This window comes from Vigna unguiculata, chromosome 7, assembly GCF_037176805.1.
Source record: "Vigna unguiculata cultivar grain cowpea cultivar isolate G323 ecotype 2 chromosome 7, ASM3717680v1, whole genome shotgun sequence".
In the NCBI taxonomy this organism is placed as follows: domain Eukaryota; kingdom Viridiplantae; phylum Streptophyta; class Magnoliopsida; order Fabales; family Fabaceae; genus Vigna; species Vigna unguiculata.
This window is the reverse complement of record NC_140798.1, coordinates 13781478-13806627: the sequence shown is the minus strand read 5'-3', so window position 1 is coordinate 13806627 and position 25150 is coordinate 13781478. Positions and strand designations below refer to the sequence as shown.

General features: G+C 36.3%; 2 protein-coding genes across 3 annotated transcripts; one reads left to right on the top strand and one right to left on the bottom strand.

Annotated features, from left to right (window-relative positions):
• The first annotated feature begins 13495 nt into the window (after positions 1–13495).
• Positions 13496–16204, top strand: LOC114190437 (LOW PSII ACCUMULATION-like protein). Of its 2 annotated transcripts, none has more exons than XM_028079322.2 (4): positions 13496–13830; positions 14885–15442; positions 15579–15629; positions 15841–16204. In XM_028079322.2, the coding sequence occupies exons 1-4, from the start codon at positions 13601–13603 to the stop codon at positions 15980–15982; spliced, it is 981 nt and encodes a 326-aa protein (XP_027935123.1). In that variant the 5' UTR covers positions 13496–13600; the 3' UTR covers positions 15983–16204. The 2 variants fall into 2 exon arrangements, with proteins under 2 accessions (XP_027935123.1, XP_027935122.1); XM_028079321.2 differs by having other exon boundaries at positions 13499–13830; positions 14885–15448.
• A 562-nt stretch (positions 16205–16766) lies between these two features.
• LOC114189871 (photosystem I reaction center subunit IV, chloroplastic-like) lies at positions 16767–18135 on the bottom strand. Its single transcript, XM_028078592.2, has 3 exons — positions 17844–18135; positions 17198–17263; positions 16767–17087 (listed from the first exon to the last, which is right to left on the bottom strand). Exons 1-3 carry the CDS (start codon positions 18063–18065, stop codon positions 16983–16985), a joined length of 393 nt encoding a protein of 130 aa, XP_027934393.1. The 5' UTR covers positions 18066–18135; the 3' UTR covers positions 16767–16982.
• Between the last annotated feature and the right edge of the window lie 7015 nt (positions 18136–25150).

Here is a 25150-nt window from a genome sequence, read left to right as displayed (position 1 = left end):
GCCGTCCTATCAACCGCTGGACCTCCTTCAAGTTCTTGGGGCTTCTCATCTCAGTAATAGCGGCGCATTTGTTCGGGTTTGCCTCTATGCCTCGAGCGATCAGAATGAAACCCAGGAATTTTCTGGCCGGCACCCTGAAGACACACTTCTCAGGGTTAAGACGCATATTGTATTTGCGCACTTGGTGGAAGACCTCACCGAGGTCGCGCACGTGATCTTCGGCAGTTTGCGACTTTACAACCATGTCGTCCACGTACACCTCCATGGACCGACCGATCTGCCTTCTGAAGACCCGATCCATCAGCCTCTGATAGGTTGCCCCCGCGTTCTTCAGACCGAACATCATGACCTCGTAGCAGAAATTTGCTCGATCTGTAATGAACGTCGTTTTGGATCTGTCCGAGCCGTACATAGGGATTTGGTTGTACCCAGAGTACGCGTCCAGGAAGCTCAAGAAGTTGTGTCCTAAGGCCCCATCCACCAGCCGATCGATGCTGGGTAACGGGTATGCGTCCTTCGGGCAGACTTTGTTGAGATCGGTGAAATCTGTGCACATCCTCCACTTCCCGCTCGTCTTCTTCACCATGCCCACGTTAGCTAGCCACGTAGTATACTTGATCTCTTTGATGAATCCAGCTCCTTCTAGCTTTCGGACTTCCTCCTCGACCGTTCTCCTTCGCTCCTCTCCCATTTTTCTTTTCTTCTGAGCAACCGGGCGGGCTTCCCTGAAGATGGCCAACTTATGGGACATCACATCAGGGTGGACGCCTGGCATGTCAACGCTCAACCATGCGAACAGATCTTTGTTCTCTAAGATCACCGCCCCTAGGAGCTCTTCTTCCGATCTTGGTGACTTGTCCAAGTTGGCTCCTGATCGAGATCTCTTTGGTTTCTCCTTCTGGTTGCAGTCGATCCTCGGTGTTCGTTCGGGGGTCCAAGTCCGTCATGGCTACCTCCGAGCGGTGTTGTTTTCGCGGACGACTGTATGGAGTGATCCTCAATCCTGCGGCATAGCACTGCCTGGCGATTTGTTGATCTGCGTGTACCGTGCATATCGTCCCCTTGTCCGACGGGAACTTCATGGCCAGGTGCAGGGTGGATACAATCGCTCCGAACGCGTTCAGACAAGGTCTCCCCAACAATACATTGTAGGAGGTGTTAGCTTCAACTAAAAGGAATCTAACCCTTACCTCTCGGCCGTCCTTCCGCGAGCCGATCCTAGTACGAAGGTCCAAGTAGCCCCTTGTGTCGACTCGCTCGCCAGAGAAACCGACAATCTGCTCATTATATGGGACGATCAGATCCTCCGAGAGGTTCATCTTCCGAAACGTCTTCCAGTATAAGATGTTGACGGAACTTCCTTGATCGACTAGCACCTTCTCGATCCCGTACTCGGCTACCTCTATGGAGATGACCATCGGATCATCGTGATCAAGGTCGGGCGCCTTGAAGTCGTCGTCCGTAAACGTGATGGGGGGCATCGACCGGATCTTCTTCTCCACCAGATGAACCGACTTTAGCGCCCGAACGTGCCTCTTTCGAGCTGCTGAGCTCGATCCTCCTCCGGCGAAACCTCCGGAGATGGTATTGATATAACCCCTGAGGGGTTTATCGTGGCTCCAACTGCGGCTCCTCCTTGGGTTATGATGCGCCCGAGACGGTCCTCTCCTTCGCCTCTCGGGTTCGGGCTCCCTCCGCTTCTCCCACCGAGACGGGGGCTCTTCTTACTGGGCTTCTGTTCCTCACCGGGCTTTGCGGAGGGCGATCTTGTCGAATATATTTCTTCAGATGTCCCTGCCGAATGAGCTCTTCGATTTTGTTGCGGAGCGTGTGGCACTCTTCAGTAGTGTGGCCGATCGTCCGATGGTACTGGCAGTGCTTACTACCGTCGGCATCGGGTGGTGGGGGCTTCTTCCTGGACGCGGGAAGTGATTCGACGCTGAAAGCTTCTTGTAGGATCCTCGCCCGAGGAACGGCCAGCGGAGTATACTTCGTGAACTTCGGTGGTTTCTTCTCGCCGGGCCGTGCCAACGGTTTGTTTGGCCGAGGTGCGGCCGGCTTCGGGGCCGCGGCATCCTCCTTCTCCCTCTTCTTCACCCGGAACTCTTGCATATCTTCCATTTGGATGAACTTGGTCGCTCGTTCCCTCATCTCCTCCATCGTCTTTGGTTTCTTGCGGCTTATCTTGTCCGTGAAAACTCCCGGCTGGAGCCCATATGAGAAGTGATGCCGAGCGATTTCGTCGCTGAGGTCCTTTATCTTGACTGACATCCGATTTTACCGATCGAGATAACTCCTCAACGATTCCCCATCTTCCTGTCGGATGTTCACCAGGTTGTTGACCGTCAGAATGGCCAGTTTCAGGGGCGCGAATTGTGTGCTAAACCTTGCCTTCAGAGTGGCAAACGAGTCAATGCTGCCGGCCGGCAGCTCGGAAAACCACTCCAACGCCTCCCCCGTCAAAGAAGTTGAGAAGACACGGCACCAGATGGGGTCACTAACTGCGTGGAACATCATCTGATGCATGAAGACCCGCATGTGATTGTCCGGATTGGTCGTGCCATCGTACTTGTCGAAAGTTGGGATTTTCCATTTCTCCGGCAACGGCGTCTCCAAAATAAAAGGCATGAAGGGGGAGAATCCCGACGTGGGGATCGGCTGACGCGACGGGCGACCCCCATCATTTGCTCCCGAGCTCTCCGCCATCGTGTGCGACGGATTTCCCCTTGAAGCCTGAGTCTTCTCGACTCGAGCCGGCTGTGATTGCTCGTGTCCTATTGGTGGGGGGCGACTTTCCACCCGTTCGGCATCTCGGTGCTGCTGCACCCGACTTAACCTGAGCGGGTCGAGTACAGTAGGCGTCGATGGGATTCCTTCTTCCTTCCGCCTCAGGATGTCGTTCTCCTCCCGCAAGATCTGCATCTGCACTTCACAGTTTCTCTGCATCTCATCCATCCTCTGCTGCATCGCCCTTATCATCTCCCTAGTATCTGCTTGATCATCCGCCATTCTACCTCCGTCTACGTTGCTGTTCCGGTTCCTTGTGGTCACCATAAGGGTGTTCTCTTAAAGAAGACTGTTCGGCCCCACGGTGGGCGCCAAAATGTTTCGGGTGTAGGGACCGAGAACCTACTAAAGAGTCTCTTCAAGCTTGCTCTACTTCCCACTGCAACAATAACTTCCAGTAAAATCCACTCCTTAGCTCGATCGGCTGGGGCGACGATCGGGGTACCTGTCTAAAAGGCTCTGATGCTTAAGTCAGTTAAGGACCGATCGGTGTATCAATATATCTGCTGTAATAAATGCGAAATTAAGATCCTCACCAACCTACCTTTGGGCCCTATTTATAGTTTTCCGTGTGGGCCTGTGATTAGGGTTCCTTAATCACGGCCCAATGATCCTTTAATCAAGATTACTGACTCGTTTAACGTTAATTAACTCGATTGACTGATCGTTTGACCGTGCGACCGATGGCCGCTTGATTGGGTTTGTTATACTGTTTTAATAAGTGAACCATTCATGTACGTCTGACCGACCGACAGACGTATGCGAAGGATTACACAAGTCTAAAGAGATTGATCAACCGATGGTTGTTCAGTGTTTGTCGTGTTATGGTTAGGTGCTACACGTACTTGTCCGATCGACCGATGTGCCATCACGGGTCCATGTCGCTCGACCAGGTGTTATCGATGGACCGATGGGCATGAACATGGTTGGCTTATGACTTATTTGTTTAACCGTTTGACCGATGGTCCTATAGTTTATTCGTGGTCCGTTCGACCGATGGTCCTTTAACGATGCTACATGGCTGGTTGACAGAGCCGATTCGCCGATGGTTCTGCAATTTATTCAGGAGGTCGTTCGACCGTTCGACCGCTAGCCTTACATGTACTAGTTTTTCAACTTTAGCCGATGGGCCTAAAAATTAGATTTGGCCGATTGACCGATAGAACGTACAGTACAAAATATATATATATATATATATATATATATGTATATATATATATATATATGTATATATATGTATATATATACATATATATACATATATATACATATATATACATATATACATATATATATATATATATATATATATATATATATATATATATATATATATATAATTGAAAGGTTTACAAAATTTGTAAACATCGAAAAAAAGCAATTTAAAAGATTAATTAAAATATATTTCAAACACACCATAACATGACACATGATTGCATAATAACATGACATGACAATGTCATCCACTTATTTTATCTCCTATTTTATGACTTTTATTATTTTTAAATATTCAAAATAATATATATTTAGTTATATATAAGAATAAATATTTTTTTCATACTATATATACATATATATATATATATATTTAAAAATATAATAAAAATTTAAATAAAAATTTAAAATTACAATAATAACATAAATATATAAAAATAATGTATTTATGATTTTTATATTGAAATTTAAAATAACAAATATATAAAAATAAATAATAATAACATAATTTGAAAAATACAAATATCTAAATAAAAATATTATCTTTACAATGGAAACAGCACAGTTAAAATAATAATAACAATAAATTTGACATGTTTTTTCTATTAAAATTTAGTACCACTACACCATGATTTTTATATTAAAAGTTTAAATAAAAAATATTTATAAAAAGACAAGCAAATAATAATAACATAATTTGAAAAATGTAAATATAGAAATTAAAATAAATATTATAACATTAACCAAATAAGTGTTGAATTACCACCTAACTACAATTATAGATAATAGATAATATATATACTAATTTTAAACTTTTCAACCATCAATAATAATTTCATTCAAAGAAAAATTTAAATAAAAAATTTACCACTTAACTATCTATCTACATCTATTATTTATATAAGAGATAATATTCATTCAAAGAAAAAGTTGAATAAAAAATTATATCTATATCTATTATCTATATAATTAATACATTATATATAGATACATAATAATTTTAAATTTTCAAAAATTTAATAATAATTAATGAATTACAGTACTTATTCAATTATAATTTATTAATTTAACCCCACACATAACAATTTAAATTTTTTAACAAATTAATAATATATTCAAAGAATGATTTATACATTATAAAAGTATTAAAAGTAGTTTTATACATTTCAAAATAACACCGAAATAATATAAATTAAAAAATGAAACAAAATATACAATTCTATATTTTTAAATTTATTTTTAAATTCGTAGAAACTAAAAATTAATATATTTTATTAATACATACCATTCGATAATTGTTAATAGTGTAACACCCCATTTAATTAATAAACATAATTAAAGGAAGCATCACACTAATTAATAAAAGAAAAGCGGTCTGAGAGTTTAAACCCTACTCCTTACAAGTATCCAAGGAAGTTCAAACATAAAAGGTACACCACGATGCCAAACAGGTACAAAGGTAGACGACAATAGTTGATGATACACCCAAAAGCTAAAACAAAACATCTGCCATGGCCCTAAAGGAAAGCCCAAATAAAAGAACTTCAGTCCGGGTAGACTATGCAGCGGAATCATCTCTCCTATGTTGACCACGAGTACCTCTCGCATCTGCTCCCATTAATAAATTGATGATCATCGCAAAGGTAGAAGAATAACATACAAAGCAATCAAACAAACAAAAGGGTAAGCTAGAGCCATAAAGATTTCATCAATGCAATTAGATATACTTTCGCAGTCCAATATACATACATAACCCAAGCCTGTTATGACCTTCCAAATCAATACACTAAGACTCGACTTGACTCATCCGGATACATATAATCTGGTTGAATTCGGCGGATGCTTGCACTTGTGGTGGATACCTCTGCTCACCCCCGAGCTATGTGTTACAAGTGTTACAATGAATCAATTCCCTCACGCACAAGATTATCCCTTAATGAGTTTCAGGCCTCCTGCTACTCTCACCACAGGAGTTAGTCCGCTCTAAGTGAGACTAACTGACTCCTTAGAGCGTCAGGATGCAACCTTACCTTGAATCCATACCAGACCATATAGATGGGGCACCACCATGGACACCCACTAATAGGGCCATGGAATTACGTCCCGACCACTGAAGCGCGACCCTGAAAGTCTCACCTAGAGGCTCCAAGGAATTACACACTGACACAAACCAATCATAATCAAACCAGTACTATTTAACATGCATAGGTATATATATATATATATATATATATATATATATATATATATATATATATATATATATATATATATATATATATATATATATATATATATATATATATATATATATATATATATATATCATGTCAACCTTCACAATCCATCCTCTCTTGTATTTCATATTGGATCCATTCCACTCATCCTTCATAAATCACAAACAAATATAGGAGTGTATTCCCTACCAGCACCATGCCACATTCATTGATCCACCTTCACTCATGTCTCATGTCAAACCCATACCAAACCCATCATTTTAATTCCATGAATCACCTCATACAACACATCATGCTCACCTCATATTAAAACTCATGAATCATAACTCTATCTTATTCATACAAGGTCACTCAATTCATACAGTTCATACCCAAGGTAAAGCATAATAAGCCAAACATACAATGAAGGCCCAACAACATGAAAGGTACAGTTATATAGAGAAGTCCCGTGCCAATTTCGCTCAAGCCACAGAGTCTCGCTTAGGCGAGACTGTCGTTAGGGAACCCTGCGAGACTCACGGGTTCTCGCTTAAGCGAGCCGCTACTCGCCTGGGCAAGAGCACCCCTCGCTCAAAAGCGAGGTTCCTCGCCTAAGCTACTCTTGCAACAATGTGCCTCAAACCCTTCACTCGTCCTCACTTAGGAGGGCCTCTCTCGCCTGAGCGAGACCGTGTCTCGCTCAAACAAAAGCTCTCCACTTGAGCGAGAGCTCGAGCACGAGTTCGAACCAGTTCCTGCAAGTCTCGCCTAGGCGAGGCTGGGTCACTTAGGCGAGAACTTCGGGTCTTGCCACTGTTCATCCTGCAACAGCCACACAATCACATCCCAACAACAACACACATTCATCCAATGTTTTACACTAGTACCATAGCCATATAATCATGAGAAACAACGACAAATGTGCAAGAATCAATTTTCAAACAAGGGTCTCTAGCTTCCCTTACCTAGAAAGGGTTTAGCAGGGGACCTCGACATCACAAGAGTGAACACAGTAGCTCCAGAACAGTTTAGGGAACTGGAAAAATAGTGGAACAAAACATAAGAGGAGCTCCCTACAGAACCCTAACTGGGAAAAATACGAAAACATGACAAGAGAGGGATGGTACGAGACGGAGGGTAACTTACGTTGAGTAGGAAAGAGCTCAAACGAACTTGACAACGGTGAGGAAACAAACCCTAGCAGAGGGGTTGACGGCTGCAACTCAAGGTTCTCTGAAAGTGAGTAGAAAGTGTGAGTTAGGGTAGACTAGGGTCTGGTTTTCCTCTTTAGGCCAGCCCTTAGGCCCATTAGATTAAAGGCAACCCTTAAACATTAGGGCAGAAAAAATTGGGCCTTACATTCTCCCCAATAACAAAAATTTTCGTCCTCGGAAATTCATCGATGAGGTAGGAAGAAATTATGTTCTCATTATTTCCTCTGAGAACCGCCACTCAGATATGACTGATATAACGACTCAAACGCCTATAGTCACTGGAAAGTTTGCCTTTGTGCTAAGCAACATGTGTTCAACCGTGTGGATTGGTCTAGTCACTACTCTCGTAGTAACTTCCAACCTGTAACCTTAAAAACTAGGATGCTCCTTCGAACCTGCCCAACCAACTTGTATCTGATATACCGACTCATCTACCATATGCTCTCTGCTACCTCTTGTAGGTTTTTATCAAAGTCTCAGATGACTTCAAGTCTCAAATTAAAGCATGTAGTTATCACTTCACATCACGTTGTTCTCTCCTTTAAGCATCACTCCACTGTCTTAATCACTCTTGAGTTCTGGCCGACTGCCTCACTATCAACACTCTTGACCACTTTTACGCATAACGACAATCATAACATCTTACTTCCTTTGTTGGCTTCATCCAAGGCAACAAAGTTCCCTACCGATTTATTCCATTTCCAATTTAAAACTCTCAACTAATTCCATCGCCATATCATTTTGGCATCCTATCCTCATTTTTTTATCCCTTAACTCGTAACCATCATTCCACCAAACCACAGTACCATAACTTCCATTAACTCCAAATCTCTAGTCTGTTTTGCACCAAGCAACCCTACGATACACCTCAAACTAAAATTGCCCGATTTGGCTTTTTCCCAACCTCTTTGAGAAACTTACTTATCCTAGTTGAATAACTAGACCAAGGAAATCTCTTCACATCTCCTCCTCCCGACTTAGACACTTACTTCTCTGCCAATCCTTACCCTATCAAGCCCAGAATCTTGAATTCTCTTCTAGAAATAAACACCTACCCTTACTTCCTTACTTTAAGGTTGGTACCTTAACTTTAAAAACATAATTCAACCACCTCTCATTTCCTTGGTTCAACTTCCTCTGTGCAACCCTACACTTCCAACTCTAAATGATCATTGCACGCTTTCACCCGATACTCACAAGAACGAAACCTTTGATGGTTTTAAAGAACTGGTCTTCGTAGTAATCTCTAGGTCTTGAATAAGATAGTTCTTCTCGCGCATCTCTTACCATTTCTAAGCATCATCTGCCACCATCCCGCTGTGCTACTTTGATCCCTACCCAAGCTCACTCGTTTATTTACTCAAAATAATGATCCTTTCATGTCCGCCATGACAAGGAAGCAATCGTCGTTGAGAAACCTTTCTCAAGATCCCTATAAACCTTGTTGAACCCTTTAAACTCCTCTTTGGATAGCCTTAGCGTTCCATTTTCTCAACAATGTATCTATCATTTTAAAACCATATTCCTTATTAGCCACTCCAACCTTAGTCAATACTTTTCTTGAACGGCTTGACACACCACGACTTCTTTTCAAAGATTCACCAAACTTGCAGTCATCCTGGTGATTATACTGAGTTTATACCATTATGTCTCCAACAACTCTTTCACTTGTTTCTCTTACTCCACAATCCTAGCATAAAGCCTCCAATTAGAAACTATCAGCACAAGTTCGACTTCAGACCCTAAAGCAAAAGGGGGCTTCACCACTCCAAAGCGAAAATTCTAATATTTACTTCAAAACAAATCTATAACTCTTTTACCATTGAGATTCCTTGCGTCTGTTTTTTGCTTGCCTTTATCGTATAACTCTGATTCACATGACACCCTGTCCTCACCTTTCAGCTTGATCCACACTTATTACACCATTACTGACATATCTCTTCAAATCAAAGGATACTACTTCGTTGGAGATCACATCTCCTAAGAATGAGATTAAGAAAACAACCAATTCACTCTTGAGATTATGTCCCAACCTTGTAAAGAAAACAATTCAATTTGGCTTTGAATTTAAATACTTTGTTCACCATAAAGGCACCACACACCCGAGCGAGTCTCCATTTGGTCGCAATTGTAGCAAAACCATCGTCTCAACCTCAGCCCCTTCTTAAAGGCAACCATGACTCCTTTACCATACTGGTGGCATCAAGGAGCACACAATCCCAAGAAAATCGGCTCTTAGTCCAAGCATCACTTCGTAAGGTGCATCTATGGATGAGATTTATTCGTGCTAACTACTTTAGCATCAACCATCGTAGACACCATATCAACTACTCAAAAAATTTCTTTTCACTCCCTCCATCATTGTGCTCCGACATCAGTTGGGATGTCCTTCCATACGAGAATAACCTTTAAAGGTGTGTCCTTCCTTCTGGTGCATGGAACCTTCCACTTTATACCCAAGGTCAAATGTCTTGCTCATGGAAACTACTTTTTGGTAGAGCTCCAAAGGTGCATGAAGAGCTCCATGTGCAGCGAAAATGGATGAAGGAATGAAGGCAAGTTGGAAGGCACTTGCAAGCAATGGAAGGTGAAAGAGGTGATATGATTTCCTAATCTATGCTAGCCTAAGGAAGGTGGCTAGAGGTAGAGAGAGTAAATCTCTAGAAAGTGGTGACTCTCAAAGGCAATAGAGGGAGGAGTGCTCTCAACTCAAGTTGCATCTATTGCATAAAATTTCAAGAGTGTCTACAAATGAGTGAAATTTTGGCTTTTATATGAAGCCATTTAAACATGAGAAAGGAGAGCCATTAGATGGAGTGGGCCTTGATCTTGGCCCTTAGATCAAGCTTGGAGAAGGAGGCTTGATCTTGGCCATTGGATGATGCCTTGAAAAAGGAGGAAGCATTCCTAACCCTTGGATGCTTTGGATCCGTAAGGTGTAGGAAGAAGTGTTGACTTCCACTTAGTCCACCTTGGCTCTTTTGATAGCTCATGGCCAAATCTCCTATTGGGCTTAGTCAAGCCCAATTTTATCAATTGAACTACTCATTGTTTGACTTATTATTCTAGAAAGCAAGGCCTAAACAATGGGCCAATCTTATTGTTATTCTATTGCTCTTTGATATACCTCTTCAAATCTTCATATCTTCTTTGGCCAATGTGAAGAGTGTGAGAAGCCCATGTGGGTTTGGGCCATCTTGAATGAAGCCCAATTGGATCTTTTTGAACATGCCTCTTGTTATTGGGCCTCTTAATGGGCTTGAGCTTGAGATGCATGTGGGCCATGGATTGGGCCTTGTGCATGATTTGGGCCTAGGTATTGCCCAAGCTATAAGTCTTATTGGGATCACATCACTTTTTCCTTGAAACATTCCACCAACAAAGGTTAAAAGACCCCTCTCCACCTGCTGACTGTTAATTCTGGTATGGACCTCTTATCCATCTCACCCTCTCACTAGAGGTTTGCCATCTTTTTGCACTTCACAGTCTCTTCCCTTCTTAGCTTGCTTCGTTGCTAAGCGATCTCTCCACTTTCTGCAGCCTAAAATTTGCCATTTGTTTCTCTTCCACCACTCAAAGAAGCACTGTGTGTGACCATATGACTATATTCAATGACACTTCTCCTAACACTGTATGCATTTGCATGACTCTGAATTTCAACATTGTCGGGATGTATAATCAGGTTGATTTTTCTCAAACGATGTGGCACTTGTATGCACTGATACCTTTCAGTGTTCTTAATCTTTGGATTCGACTCCTTTTAGAAGACTTGTAGTATCGGTTTCTGAGAGCCTATCCTTAAAGCTCCCTCTGACCAAACGTTATTTCGTGAACTCTAGCATCTTCTCCGGTTTATCAACCCAAAACTTAGCTTTCCTTGCTCAATTGTATACATCGTACATCGACTTTCTATCTCTGAGGCAAGACATCGTCTTAGAGACTCCATTCAACGTTTATAAAGGTGAGCATACCAAGTTGACATTGAATCTGCATTCTCTTATCTCCGTAGACACTGTACACAAAGCACAAAGGCGCAGCAAGACAAACTAGATCCTACAAAGCAACACTTTATCACTTATAGACAACCAACCCTCTTGTTTGTCACCCTTCTCTCCCAAACCATTAGAATTAGGAAAGGAAAACAACCTTCGATCTAGTCATGAGTTAGCACCCTTATTACTTTATCATGGCGTTTTCTATTCTCAAAACTTTTGGTTTCACTGACAAACTTGACTAGACATGACTACTTACGCCCGCGAGGCATGACAAACCCACAACCTCAGGTCATCCTAAGGACGAACTGCTCTGATACCATTAATGTAACAACCCATTTAATTAATAAATATAATTAAAGGAAGCATCACACTGATTAATAAAAGAAAAGTAGACCCGGAGTTTAAACCCTACTCCTTACAAGTATCCAAGGAAGTTCAAACATAAAAGGCACACCACGATGCCAAACAGGTACAAGGGTAAATGAAAGTAGTTGATGATACACCCAACAGCTATGTGAGCATTCAAAAATATGTGTTCTTATTTGTTTTCAAAATTGCACCATATATCACCTTTTGTGTGCTTTTTCTTTACATATTTGAGTTCATATTTGTCATTAGATCATTGACAAATTCTTAGAGTTAAGTTTCCTTTATGTTTGAGTTTCATGCCCTATTTTGATTCTAATAAGTTTTTCTTCTATTTTGTGCTTCTTGAACATTTGAGCTACAAAAAATATTTTCAAAATCATATTTGGTGTAGTATTAGGGTGTGTTGCTAATGGAAAACATGAAAAGAAAGAGACAAAAAGAATCACAACATTGGGTACATGAAAAGGCAAGAAAAAGTACAAGAGAAAAAGCAAAAAGTGAAAAGTAAATATAGAAAAGGGAACCACTACGAGCAAAAGTCGTGTAAGCACTATCATGTTTGATTTGGTGGGCTATTTTACTTGATATATGTTATTTGTCTAGTAGCCAAGCTTCATGCATTTGATGCTCCCCAAATCCAAAGCCTTGATCATTCACTATGGACACTCTTTTGTTTGCATCAAATGCATGAAGCTTGACTGTTGGACAGAGCACATATATCAAGTAAACCATCCTATAAGCGAAAATGGGTTAAACGATGTCAACAATTTAAATACTATCATGGAATGTGCTTGAAATATTATATAAACTTAACAAAATCTAGTTAAAAGGACTAAATTCATACATTTCTAAATACGAATGACTAAATTGGTCAAAAGTTTCGAAAAGAGACCAATTCCAAATTTCACTAAAACTTGAGGGACCAAAAACATATTTAACCCTTTTTTTTATCATCATCAATTTTTCGTATTTAAATATTAGAAAACAATTATATGTGATGCACTGATACTTCAATTTAGATCACGTATTCGTATTCGACACATATATGTATATGATACTTTAGGATATTTTACCAATACTTAACAATGAAGTATCAAATTTATAAAGCAATAGTACTTTAAATGACAATAATTTATAATTTTTTATGTTGACAACTTTATACATTGTATTTTAATTTCTATTCACACAAAAAAATCATAAATTTACCATGTCTTTAAGATTTATTGTATATTTTTAAATATGCATATTGTATCATATTATTTTCAAAATAAATGTATGGACGTATTCCATACATGTGATCTCCGATACACACAACCATATTAAAAAAAAGTATTCATGAATCATATATTATAACCAATTAGAAAAACGGTTATTAAAACTTTATTATAACATAAATTAAATTATGATAAAAAATGGTGTATACAATTTTATTAAATATTAGTATAAATGTTAATATTTAATATTTAAAAGTAACAACACCATAAAAGAAATCATGTAAAGGTTAAATTTTGTAAAAAAAAAAAGTAAAATACAAATTAAAAAATATAAACAAAATTAAAAAAACTGCCATGTTATTCTTAAACATATTTTTAAGGATAATGATATTTTTAATCTTAAAAAAGCAATTTCCTTTTACATTGTTGTTTTATTGTTTCCAAAATAGTAATAATTATGGGTTGGGTGTTGGGGTAAGCGTGGCAATACCAGAATCAACCAAATAAGAAGATGAGCTGGTTCAGCTGCAATGAAACTTCTCATGGCAAACTCAATCAAATCTTTTTTTCACTAAGTTACGAACCGAACAATGGCTATAACGTTCGGTTCAGTGACTCCTAACTCCAACACTATGTCTCTCACTCTCACCACACAACCCCTAAACAACCTCATCACCAATCATCGTACCAATTTTGTGTTCTGTGGCCGAAGTCTTGGCTATGGACACACTCTGTCTTTCTCAGACCAAAGGGTTTCTTCTTCCTTTGCCACTGTTGTTTGTTCAGCTGCCAATAAACCATCCCCTTCATCAGATATTAGGTACCCTTTTTTTCCTCTTTCTCTCACTTCTTTTACATCATATGGACCAAGCTACCCATAGAGAATCAAATGTTAAAATTTTGTTAAAAACAGAAATTCCAATTTTCAAATGGTCTATGGCTCATAATAGAAATTGTATTTATATATTTTTTTCTATATATATGGAACAAAAGAGAGAGTTTAGAAGAATAGAAAGGAAGTGTGTGGCAAGATAATTGATGTGATACATAGAGATAAACAGATAAAATAATGTTGCAATTGCAAAACGTGTTATTGAGAAGCAGTGACTAGTTACATTAAGGTATATTGATTGTTCTGGTAATTTAATTGTAATCAGGATGTGTATATTTGCAAGGCATGATCATACAAAATATTTTTTAAACATAATTCATTTTCTTCTATAGATATATATGTGTGTGTTTGTGTGTGTGGACGAATGGATCATGAGAAGTAATGCCAATAATGGAATTTAGTGGTTACAAATAAGTTCACAGTTTCACCTATTCATGTATGCTTGGAATTTCTGGTAGTGAAGCTTGAAAAAGCAACATTAGGATCACACAGATATAGTTTACCTTGGATCTTTGCCTTATAAACATATTTATAAACATATTTTAGGCTTTTATATGGAGTGTTTATAAGGAACATTACTTGAAGAAAGTGTTTATAATAGTATGCTTAGAAACTTGTTGAGAAACAAGAAATCATGATGGAAGGTAGAAGTTATATTATTAGTGTTCTGATCTCAAGTCCGTTAAGATGAATGTCAATCACTGTTTCCCGAGATTATTGAGGTCACTTGAGGTTGGAACAATTAGCTTCTTACAAAATGTGAAAAACGTCTTAGATTTGTCACGAGACATGCTATTCAAGATCTTTCTGTCAGCAATTTTGCATGGTTATTTTGTTTTGGCAAACCTCTCAAATGAATGCAGAGTTCACTCAATTTTCTTCTTTTCTTATGGTTTTTCCTCTTTATGCGATGCTTCTTTCATCAGGTTGTATTAGCCAGTGATGCTTCATCAATCAATCATTAATCATATTTGTTCTTCAGCTCTACAGCCAAGATAAGGAGCGAGGTTCTCTCACCTTTTCGGTCTGTTAGGATGTTCTTTTATATTGCTTTTGTTGCAAGTGGTTCTCTGGGGGCATTCATAGCAATCACACAACTAATTGGAGCACTTGCTAACTCATCAAGAGCAACTGAAGTCCCTGAAATTCTGAAGGGCCTTGCCATTGACATTGCAGCAGCGTCTTTATTTGCTTTCTTGTACTTCAGAGAGAACAAGGCAAAGAATGCACAGGTGGCGCGCCTCTCAAGAGAGGAAAGCTTATCAAACCTTAAGCTCCGTGTGGATGAGAAGAAGATCATTCCTATGAGTTCCTTGAGAGGGATTGCTCGTCTTGTCATATGTGCTGGCCCTGCATCCTTTGTAACTGAGTCTTTTAAGCGCAGTGAACCTTTCACTGAAAGCCTTTTGGACAGAGGTGTGCTTGTTGTGCCCTTAGTAACAGATGGAAATTCACCTGCTTTTGAGTTTGAGGAGACTGGGGAACTTGCCACAAGAAGGAAGAGACTATGGCAACTGGCTCCAGTTTACATCAATGAGTGGTCTGAGTATGGCTATGAGGATCATAAAAAGCTTAACATCTTTCTTTCCTATTACTTTTTCAAGAATGAAAAATGAAAATGCTATTCAATTTGCTTTGTCTGCTTTTCTAAAAACTGTTCCTGTATTTGTCAATAGGTGGTTAGATGAGCAAAAGAAGTTAGCTGGTGTACCTTCTGATTCTCCGGTGTAAGTACTATCCATGTTAGAGCAAAAGATCATTGACATCTTTCCCTTTAAAATGAAAAGTTTCACATTCATGAGGTTATAGTTTTGAGGTGAAATTGTGCAGTCATTTTATATGGTTTAGATACTCTAATTAAAAGCCATCTTTATTTTGTGATGGATGTGTTAGAGTGAACATTGCAGGAGATCTTAAGCATTTTGTTGCATTGTACAGGTATCTATCTCTACGCATGGATGGTCGTGTTCGTGGTAGTGGTGTTGGTTATCCTCCTTGGAATGCTTTGGTTGCACAACTACCATCAGTGAAGGGAATGTGGACTGGTCTACTAGATGGCATGGATGGTAGAGTTCTTTAAAAGGACTAGTGTTTTTGTTTTTCTACTTTTGAAGGTTCATCTCTCATTTCCCCCTCCCCACAAAACAAAATAGTGCACCCCTCTTGTTCTTCATTTCCTTTTCCTGGTTTTGTTTCCCTATAGTGGACATTCTATTAAACTTTTATGATTTGGTTTTTGATGTATTCTTTTTAAATTGATCTTATTATTACACGCTAAATATGATTGAGACTTTATAACTGAGTTTTGTTTGGAGGTGGTTAATTCTGAGATGACAGAATACAATGAGAAGTTGTTAGTTGTATTGTAGTATTTGGTATTACAGTCTATATACGTGTTGTGATCGATTTTTTAGTATTTTGACAACAATATTGCATTCCTATATACTCTATCTATCAGCCTCAAACTCTTTACAAGGTGTTTTCTGAGTTTATTTTTCATACCAAAAGGCATAAACTGGTAAGCATTTAGGTTGAAAGCACTAGAAAAACACAGCACAGTCAGGTTAATTGTAGTTAAAAAGAACTGCCTTGGTGTACGTTCACATGTGAACTTATTTGATCTTCCCTGCAAATATTTCATTCACTCTATTTATTCTCTCATCTTTTCTTTCAACCTCCCCATGAGCTGCAAAACCTGGTGTTTTCTACTTTACTTTAAGACGTGACAAAAAAAAAGTCAGAAAAATCAAATTAAGTTGGTTATAGTCAGATCAAACTCGAGCACGTGCATGGATAGTAGTAAGTAATTCACTTTCATTTTGAAGCCAATTTTAGTAGTTGTAATGTGGCTATAAAGCGATGGCTCCAACAAAACTAATTGCTGATTTCAATAAAATAAGAATCTGGGTAGTGGAAGATTATGAGCAGCTCCACATAGAATGTTGTTCACAGAGAATAGAGATCAAGGGGTAGATATGAGAGAGAATATGATACAGATTTTTTTGTTTTGTGACATGATAAAACCTTAGACTAGCAACAGCGATAACAAGACAGGCATCAAAATTACAATTAAATTGGACTCATTCAACTTCCACGATCTCATCCAAAGCATAGTTGTTTGTTGATACATTGGCATAGTTCACTTTGTTGAATCGAACCACAACAGGGTAGCGAGTCTTGGGGTCCTGCACAACAAGCACAAACCAATCAAATATCAATTGGGTTTGCATAATGCATGTAATGCTACAAATTTGAGAGGGAATCACTGTCTTGGAGTGAGTTTAGGAGTTATAACCTGATCAACAGCAACAACTGATCCAGTTCCTTTGTACCAATACGATTCCTTCCTAAGAATCTTCACCTGTTCATTGCAAACAAAAATTATAAACTAACCCTCTTGCTTCACAACTTGGTCGACACAAATTTTAACTTTAAAACTATTTAATTAATCACATAGTCTCCAATGAATACAACTAGCAAGATTCATCGGTGTCCTTGTTCCTACATAGTTTCAAGATAAATGCTACAACTTACTCCCAACAGAAAATTTATTGAAAATTATAGAATTGTGAAGATCTCATTTCATATGCTCAAGAATATGATGCTACCATGTTCCTCCTTTTTTTTTTATCAGCATATGTATTTTCAACAAGAAACTACATCGATACTACACTAAGGGTAGCTTAGAGTTGAACCAGATAACACAGACTAGTCTGTATAGTTTCAGAAAATCCAAAATCACTATATAAATCTCTGCTAGCAAGAAAGAAAATGGAAATACAACGAGTTCATAGATATTGGCGAAATAAGAAACATTTTTCAGTGTTATGAATCCAATTGTAGAGGGATGGTAGGGTATATTGAGAAAAATGAAGAAGTAAGGGTGATGTTCAAAGGTTGAAAGTGAGTTAGCAAAAGATGAGGAATAGCAGGTAACTGACCTTAGCACCTCTCTTGGGGCCAATAGGTGGTGGCTTTGGCTTTGCTTCAGCTTCAGGAGGGGGAGTGGCGGTTGCAGGTGCGGGTGCAGCCTCATCTGAAGCCCTTACAACAAGCCTAGAAGCACTGTTCTTTGAGGGGAACATGACCCTTGAAGGGGATGAGTTTGTGGTGGCAGCTGCAACATTAAAAGACAACACAAACCCAGATGCTGCTGATGCCATCTTCTTCTGTGTTTTGTGTAACTTAGGTTGTCTCTATACTTTTGGTGATCTCAAGTTTTGAATGAAGATGAATGTTTAGTTTGGCGAATTATCTGATCCCCAGAAATGTGCATCAATCGTCTCCACCACTGGGATTCTGCCACTTGTCAACCATATCCCATTCCATTGGATAATGTTATTACAACTCATCCAAAACAAAATCTCCGAGTCAACAACTCGCTGTGTGGCTTCCCTACTCACTCTTCAACGCAACCAAGCCTGAAAATGCCAAATGGGCATTCCAAAACAAATATTACATTTATAATGTTTTTTTTTTATCACATTTTTTTTCCAAGTTCTGGAAACCAGCATTTTATTTGAAAGGTTTGAGTTCAGTTTCATACGAATCCATAAACATGTTTTTGCGAATAAAGTAACAACTAAAAGATAGTGTTCTTCCTTGTTACAAGTCAACTTTAATTAAAAATAATAATTACAAATTTTATAAGAAAAAATAATTAAAACTCGTTCATTTTAAAGAAAACATAATTAAGAAAAAAATACATATTATATATATATATATATATATATATATATATATATCATACTTACAAAATACTTATTCTATACTATAGGATCATTATATAAATATATATAAACATATATACATATATGTAACACAATAATAGTTCGCAATTTTCATCTTAAATTGCTATTTTTTATCAGCATTTATTTATACATTAAATAGATAAGAATTTAATATAAGTTAAACATTTGTTTAATATTGAGTACCAAACAAAATATACTTTAAAAAATATTTTGATATTTCATTAGTAAATTTTATATATATATATATATATATATATATATATATATATATATATATATATATATATATATATATTATAGTTACGTAGCACTAGCTAAAGTATTATGTATATAGCATGCATCATTCTTTTCCAACAAAATTACATAAAAAAATCTAACAGAAAGACAACACGTATACAAAACATAATCAAATAAAAAAAAAACAAAAAAAAAAAACCCTAATAGTTCCCCTCAAACTCAAGACTATTAAAAATAGAGTTAAATATATTTTTTGTCTTTCATTGAAAATTGGAATTAGTCCTTCTTAGAAACCTTGAACCAATTTAGTCTCTTATCTTTAAAAATGCGTGAATTTAGTTCTTTAAACTAATTTTTTTAAAGTTTTTTTGACATTTCAAACACGTTTCTCAACTAACATTGTAGCGAACATATGTCAAACAATGTAAAAAAACTAAAATATTATAGTGAAATGTGTTTGAAGCATCATATAAACTTATTAAAATTTTGTTAAAAAGACTAAATCCACGCATTTACATAGTTGGAAGACTAAATTGGTTCAAGGTTTCCAAGAGGGACTAATTCCAATTTTGACTAAAAATTGAAGGACTAGAAACATATTTAACCCTTAAAAATAATCAATAACATTGAGTTTGTCACACAAAAAGCAAAATTGAGTTTGAGAGAGGAGTTTGGTGAGAATATCAACAACTTGATCAATAAGGATTTGTGGATAACAAGGAGGGATTAAGGACTTTCTCTCGAATAAAAATATGAAGCTCCATATGATTTTTCAAGAATGCAAGACTTAATTATAATTTAGAGCAACAATTCTTTTATCATCACAAAAAATTACTTCTATGTGGAGTTTCTTGAGAAGTGATTGTAACCATAGAATTTCATAGGCAGTAATAGCTATACTTTTATATTTGACTTCAACACTAAAACTTACAACCAGAGTTTGATTTTTAGACTAGTAGGAAACCAATTAGGTCCAAAGAAATTTGGGGCACCAGAAGATCTTCTTTATATAGATCTCTCCTTGGTCTTTTTTAAAAGCTTGGTGAACTCATCCCAAAGCTCACCTCCTAAGGAACTTATACTTTTCACCCCGAAATAACAACACTCCTTTCTAGTAAGAACATAATTGTTACCTCTTCCTAAGCTACAAGTCTTACAATCAAGAGCATAATTGTTATTCTTTCTTGTCAAATCTAGAGATGGACTTCTTTAATCGTCATTGCACTAAAAGCACACAAAGAGAGTCATCTTGAAAAAGTATGAAGAACCTCCAAAATATGATAGTTGGCATGAAGGAGGAAATCTAGGCCAAGTTTAATAAGAAAATGAAGCTCATGCAACATCAAGTCGAGTTAAAATTTCTCCATAAGAAACTAGCGATACTCACACAACATTGAAACACATAGATTTGGGCAAAGTTTGTAGGATGAAACCCAACACACTAAGTATGTAAGTGAGTTATGTCGCACCTCGATGAAAAAACAACTTGCCAAGAAAAGGGGACAACTAATTCACAATGCCTAAAAGTGGGAAGCGAAGGTTTAGACACAACAACTTTACATTAACAACCAAATTTGATTCATAGACAAAACAAATATTAAGCACCAAAAGCCAAATCAGACTCATGACTCGTGTATCACGAAGGGAGTAGCAGGCATGTGATCAACAACAAGCTCTTAAGGTTATTCCAACACCCCATTGAAGGAATCAATGGAATAAAATATCAATGGTTTTCATCCTTTTACCCTAAACATTATGAATGAACCATTTCCTCAAAAATGAAAGTGGCCTACTACCGAGAAATGTGATGGATTAGCAAACTCATAATTGCAAACTCGTCTTCCCTCCACAATGTCATACAATGGGAGGCTGAACCACTCAGGTAGTACATGGGTCACTTTGAAAAATCATTCCACTCAGCATTTTGAACCTCCATCCAACTATGTTGATGCATGGACTCCTAGTAGGACTTTGCCTATAAAGTACGTGACTTAATAGAAAATATTTTCAAGTTTGGCGCCCTAGGACATTTTGTACATAAAGGGAAAGTCAGATGATTTCGAGGATGAGAGGATGTGGAATGGTGATGGTGGAGAATTTTGTGGTTGTTTCAAGATCTTGAAAGAGAAATTCACCAGGAAGGCTGGACACAACATGATGAACAAGAGTAGAGAAAATAGATCAATCCAAGAATCAAACATTTCTCTTATCATAGTTCTCTAAAGATATAAATCCAAGTTTGAATAATTAACTGATTTAGTTAATCAATTAAATTGATTATACGAATCAAATCAAAGTATCATTGAATTCATATTTAATCATTAAATCAAGATTTAATTGATTCCTAATTTGATACTAAAATTAGAAACACAATTTTCAATCATGAAGAGCAAAACTGGTATTAGACAAGAGAAGAAATAACTTAGAGCGATAAACTATCAGTGTAAAACTCAATTTGACTTGTTTGATTTTGATTATGTGAATTGATCCTTGGTTGTTGGTTCACCATGGATTAGGAGAAAAATAAAATCAATAGAAATTCATAGAGGAAGAGACAAAAGATAAAAAAGAAGATGAAGAGAAAATACCTAAAACTATGAAATTTAGTAAATGATTTTATTGTATGACTATAAAACACATCTAGGCTAAATGGTCTAAATTCTAAAGCAAACATGGGCCTAAAATGTAGGTTCTAATTAGGTCCATAAGTGCAATTACAAAAGTTTAAACTAATACAAACAAAATCTAATTTATATGCCTTTCTTTAAATTTTTTTTACAAATATGTCTTAGCATTAAAAAAAATCATAGAAAATAGGAGATAACTTAAAATCCAACAAACCCTATGTCCATTTTTGAAGTCTTAGAAATTTAAAATCCTATACAACTAGAATTAGACAAAATAAATATCTAAAGAAAAAAAAATATGACCAAAATAATGAGAAAATGACATATGAACTAAAATACAAAATTAAAGCAAATATGTACAATGAAATTTATTATTATTGAAAAGAAATAAGTTATAAACTTAAAATAAAATATAATGAAAGTGCATTTATTGTACAATAAATCTATAAATGTGTATAAAAATATGTGTCATGTGATAGTAACCTAAACCCTAGTAAAGTCATAGGAACAATTTATACTTTTTTTTAGAGGAGGCAATTCGAGTTCTGTGAGAAAAAAAAATATCTTTATAGCATCAGACATGCCACTTTTTCCCATCAATCTCGTTTGTAGATGAAGACTTTTGCCTCAATGATCTTGCACAAATTATTCATTCTTTTGTGACTACCAAAAATAGCCAATTGGCGAGTAAGAAAGGTCTTTATTAACCAAGGAAGCTTGATTGACATATTATATTGGTCAATATTCTTAAAGCTCTACATTCCTATCTATCATCAAATCATACCTAGATTTACTACTAGGATTCACCGCAAAAAAGTTCTCACTAGAAGTTATGTTGATATGGTTACAACATTTGGCATGAGCGAAGCGCATTGGATGCTCAAAGTCCATTATATCTTAGTGGAGGTTGACACTTTGTTCAATTTTCTTATTGGATGAAGAACACTCAACCAACTCGAAGCCATTGTATCCACAACACATATAATGTTGAAATTTTTGCTGAAAATAGAACTATCATTACAATAAAGTTAACCCAAAATCATCATGTGAATGCTATGTTTAGAGTCTCAAAGTCACCCTTGATTCATTAAGGGCATCTTCTACTAATGGTGCAACTTAGATGGAAGCATTGAACTCTCTAGATCACACTTTAGATGGACACAATAACATTCAATTGAATTATAAGGTTGACTTCAAGCCTTAAGCTGAGTTTGAAAAAATCGCACCACCTTGATAAACATATAAATTGGCTCTCAAGCAAATCAATGCATACGGGAGGTCTGGACGAAAAGTCATTTACTAAAAGAGAGATAAACAAAATCTAGATAAAAACTATTGATCTCTTTGCATGAAACCCAACAAATATATCTGACATTCACCTGTTTATGTGCCATAAACTTGTCATCTTTCCTTAAGGCAGACCATTGGCTTAGAGAAAGAGAATTCAGTGAAGAGAGACATTTGAATATCAATCAATGAAGCAATTACTCGAGATCGACGTTGTAAAGAGAAGCTTGGTGCAAATCATACGAGTTCTTACTTATCATTTCTATTAAAGATATTATTGTTTTACTATTATTTTAATTATTTTTTAAATATTTTTTAATTTTTAATTTTTAATTTTTTTCGGAATTTATTGTATTTTCGTCAAAAAATAATTTTTAAATTTTGGTCTTTCACAAAATCTTAGTTTTAAAAGTATTTTTTGAATTATTATTATAAATTTACTAATTATTTAGAAAAGTATGCTAATAAATTTCTAGAAAATTCTTAAAGTTATTACAAAGTTATGTGGATGGTATTTGTGTGATAATTTGTTTTCAAACTTCTTAAATGTTATTTCTACTTTACTTCATTATATTTAGAGTTGTCAAAATGAGTTACAACCTATGAACCAACCTAACCCACCACGGGTTCGAGTAGGATTGAGTTAAATTTTTTTGCAAATTTTAGTATGGTTTAAAAATGGACCTAGCCCACTAAAAACCTGACTCACCCGGATTGAACCTATGGTGAGCCGGGTTGGTGAGCCAACTCGGACATAAAAAATAAAAAAAGCTCCATCCTACTCTTAACTTAATAGTCCATTCAAAAGCACAAGCAAACTTTTTTCTTTTGAAATTTGGGGAAGAGAGGCCAAGCCCATGACACTCCATTCCCTTTCTACCTTTGTCTCTCATTAGTCATTTTGTTTTCCTAAGGTAGTAAGGTATAATCTAAATTTATTTAGAATTATGATTTAGTTTTTTAGATGAATAATTAATTTATTTCTAAAATGAGATAAAACAAATTTTTAAAATAGGTTGGACTTTTTGAAATTTAGTTACATATTAAAGAATTGTTAGATTGAAGAAAAAAACTTGTAATTTTTTTTAATTAAGCAAGTCAACCCGTTTAATCTACCAATATGTGGTGAGCTCAGTTAGGTTGGGTTTGAATATTTTGGGCTCACTAATAAGTGAGTCAGGATTAGATTGACTCACTAAGTGGTCAACCCATAATGGGACGGACCAGGTCACACTAGGTAGCCCATTTTGAAAATTCTATTTATACTACTTTTTAAAGTTTAACTTACTTATTTTCTTAACTTACTTTCATTGGATAAACATGAAAATTTTAATACATCTACAACTTTGAAAATATGAATTTAGTAGTAAGAGTTAAAGAACTTTTTTAACTTTCATATTTTAAGTAAGATAAATTAAATAAGTAATTTAATTATTTAAAATTAAAGATGTTACATATGTCAAGTGACATATGAGGTTGTTTTACCCTCTGGTCTTGCCAATTTTCCTGGTTTTCATCTAAGTTAAGAAAATATGTTGAAGATCTAAAACACATTTATCAACTTAATAAGATTTGGATAATGGAAGATCTATTGTATTATGTCATATTAGAGATGGTAGAAGTTTATGAGAACAATTTAGAGATAGAGAATTCAATATGATTAAAGTGTTGTGGACTCTAAAGGCCGATGATCTTACCAAAGAACTAGAAAGTGAGTTGAGAAAGTCTGACCCATATATATTTTTCATGATAAGTGAATTTTTAAAAACGAAAATGTTTATTATTAGAGAAAATGTAAGACCCAAGATTTTAGTAGAGATAAATATTAAATAGATAAAGTATAGAAAATCTATAAATTGGTTATAAATATTATTATGAGTGTTTTGGAAGATGTTGAGTGTAGTAAACAATCAATTTTCCATTTGCTTTTCATTTTTCTCATCCAATCAACTTATAATTAATTTTCTTATATAAAACAGTTAGACTTCACTCCATCTGATCTATTAACTCTTAACGCTAGAGAAAAGTGTTAAGATATACTATACCCTATTATTCGACTTCTCTTAGATCTGTGATAGAGTATAATTAGTTTGCTTATAACACATCTATTTTGTAATATATACAATTAGTTTCATAATAACACATCGTATCTATTAATATATAAATACTATAGATAATCAAAGTGCCAATTTTATTTTTCCCAAATATAACATCTTTCTCTTAATAAAAAGTTAACACACAATTCCTATGTTTTCATTAGTATATAAAAATAAGAAGTGAGGTGACTGAATTAAAAGAAATTATTTAATACTGTTACAAATACGTCCTGATAATAAATTAAAATGA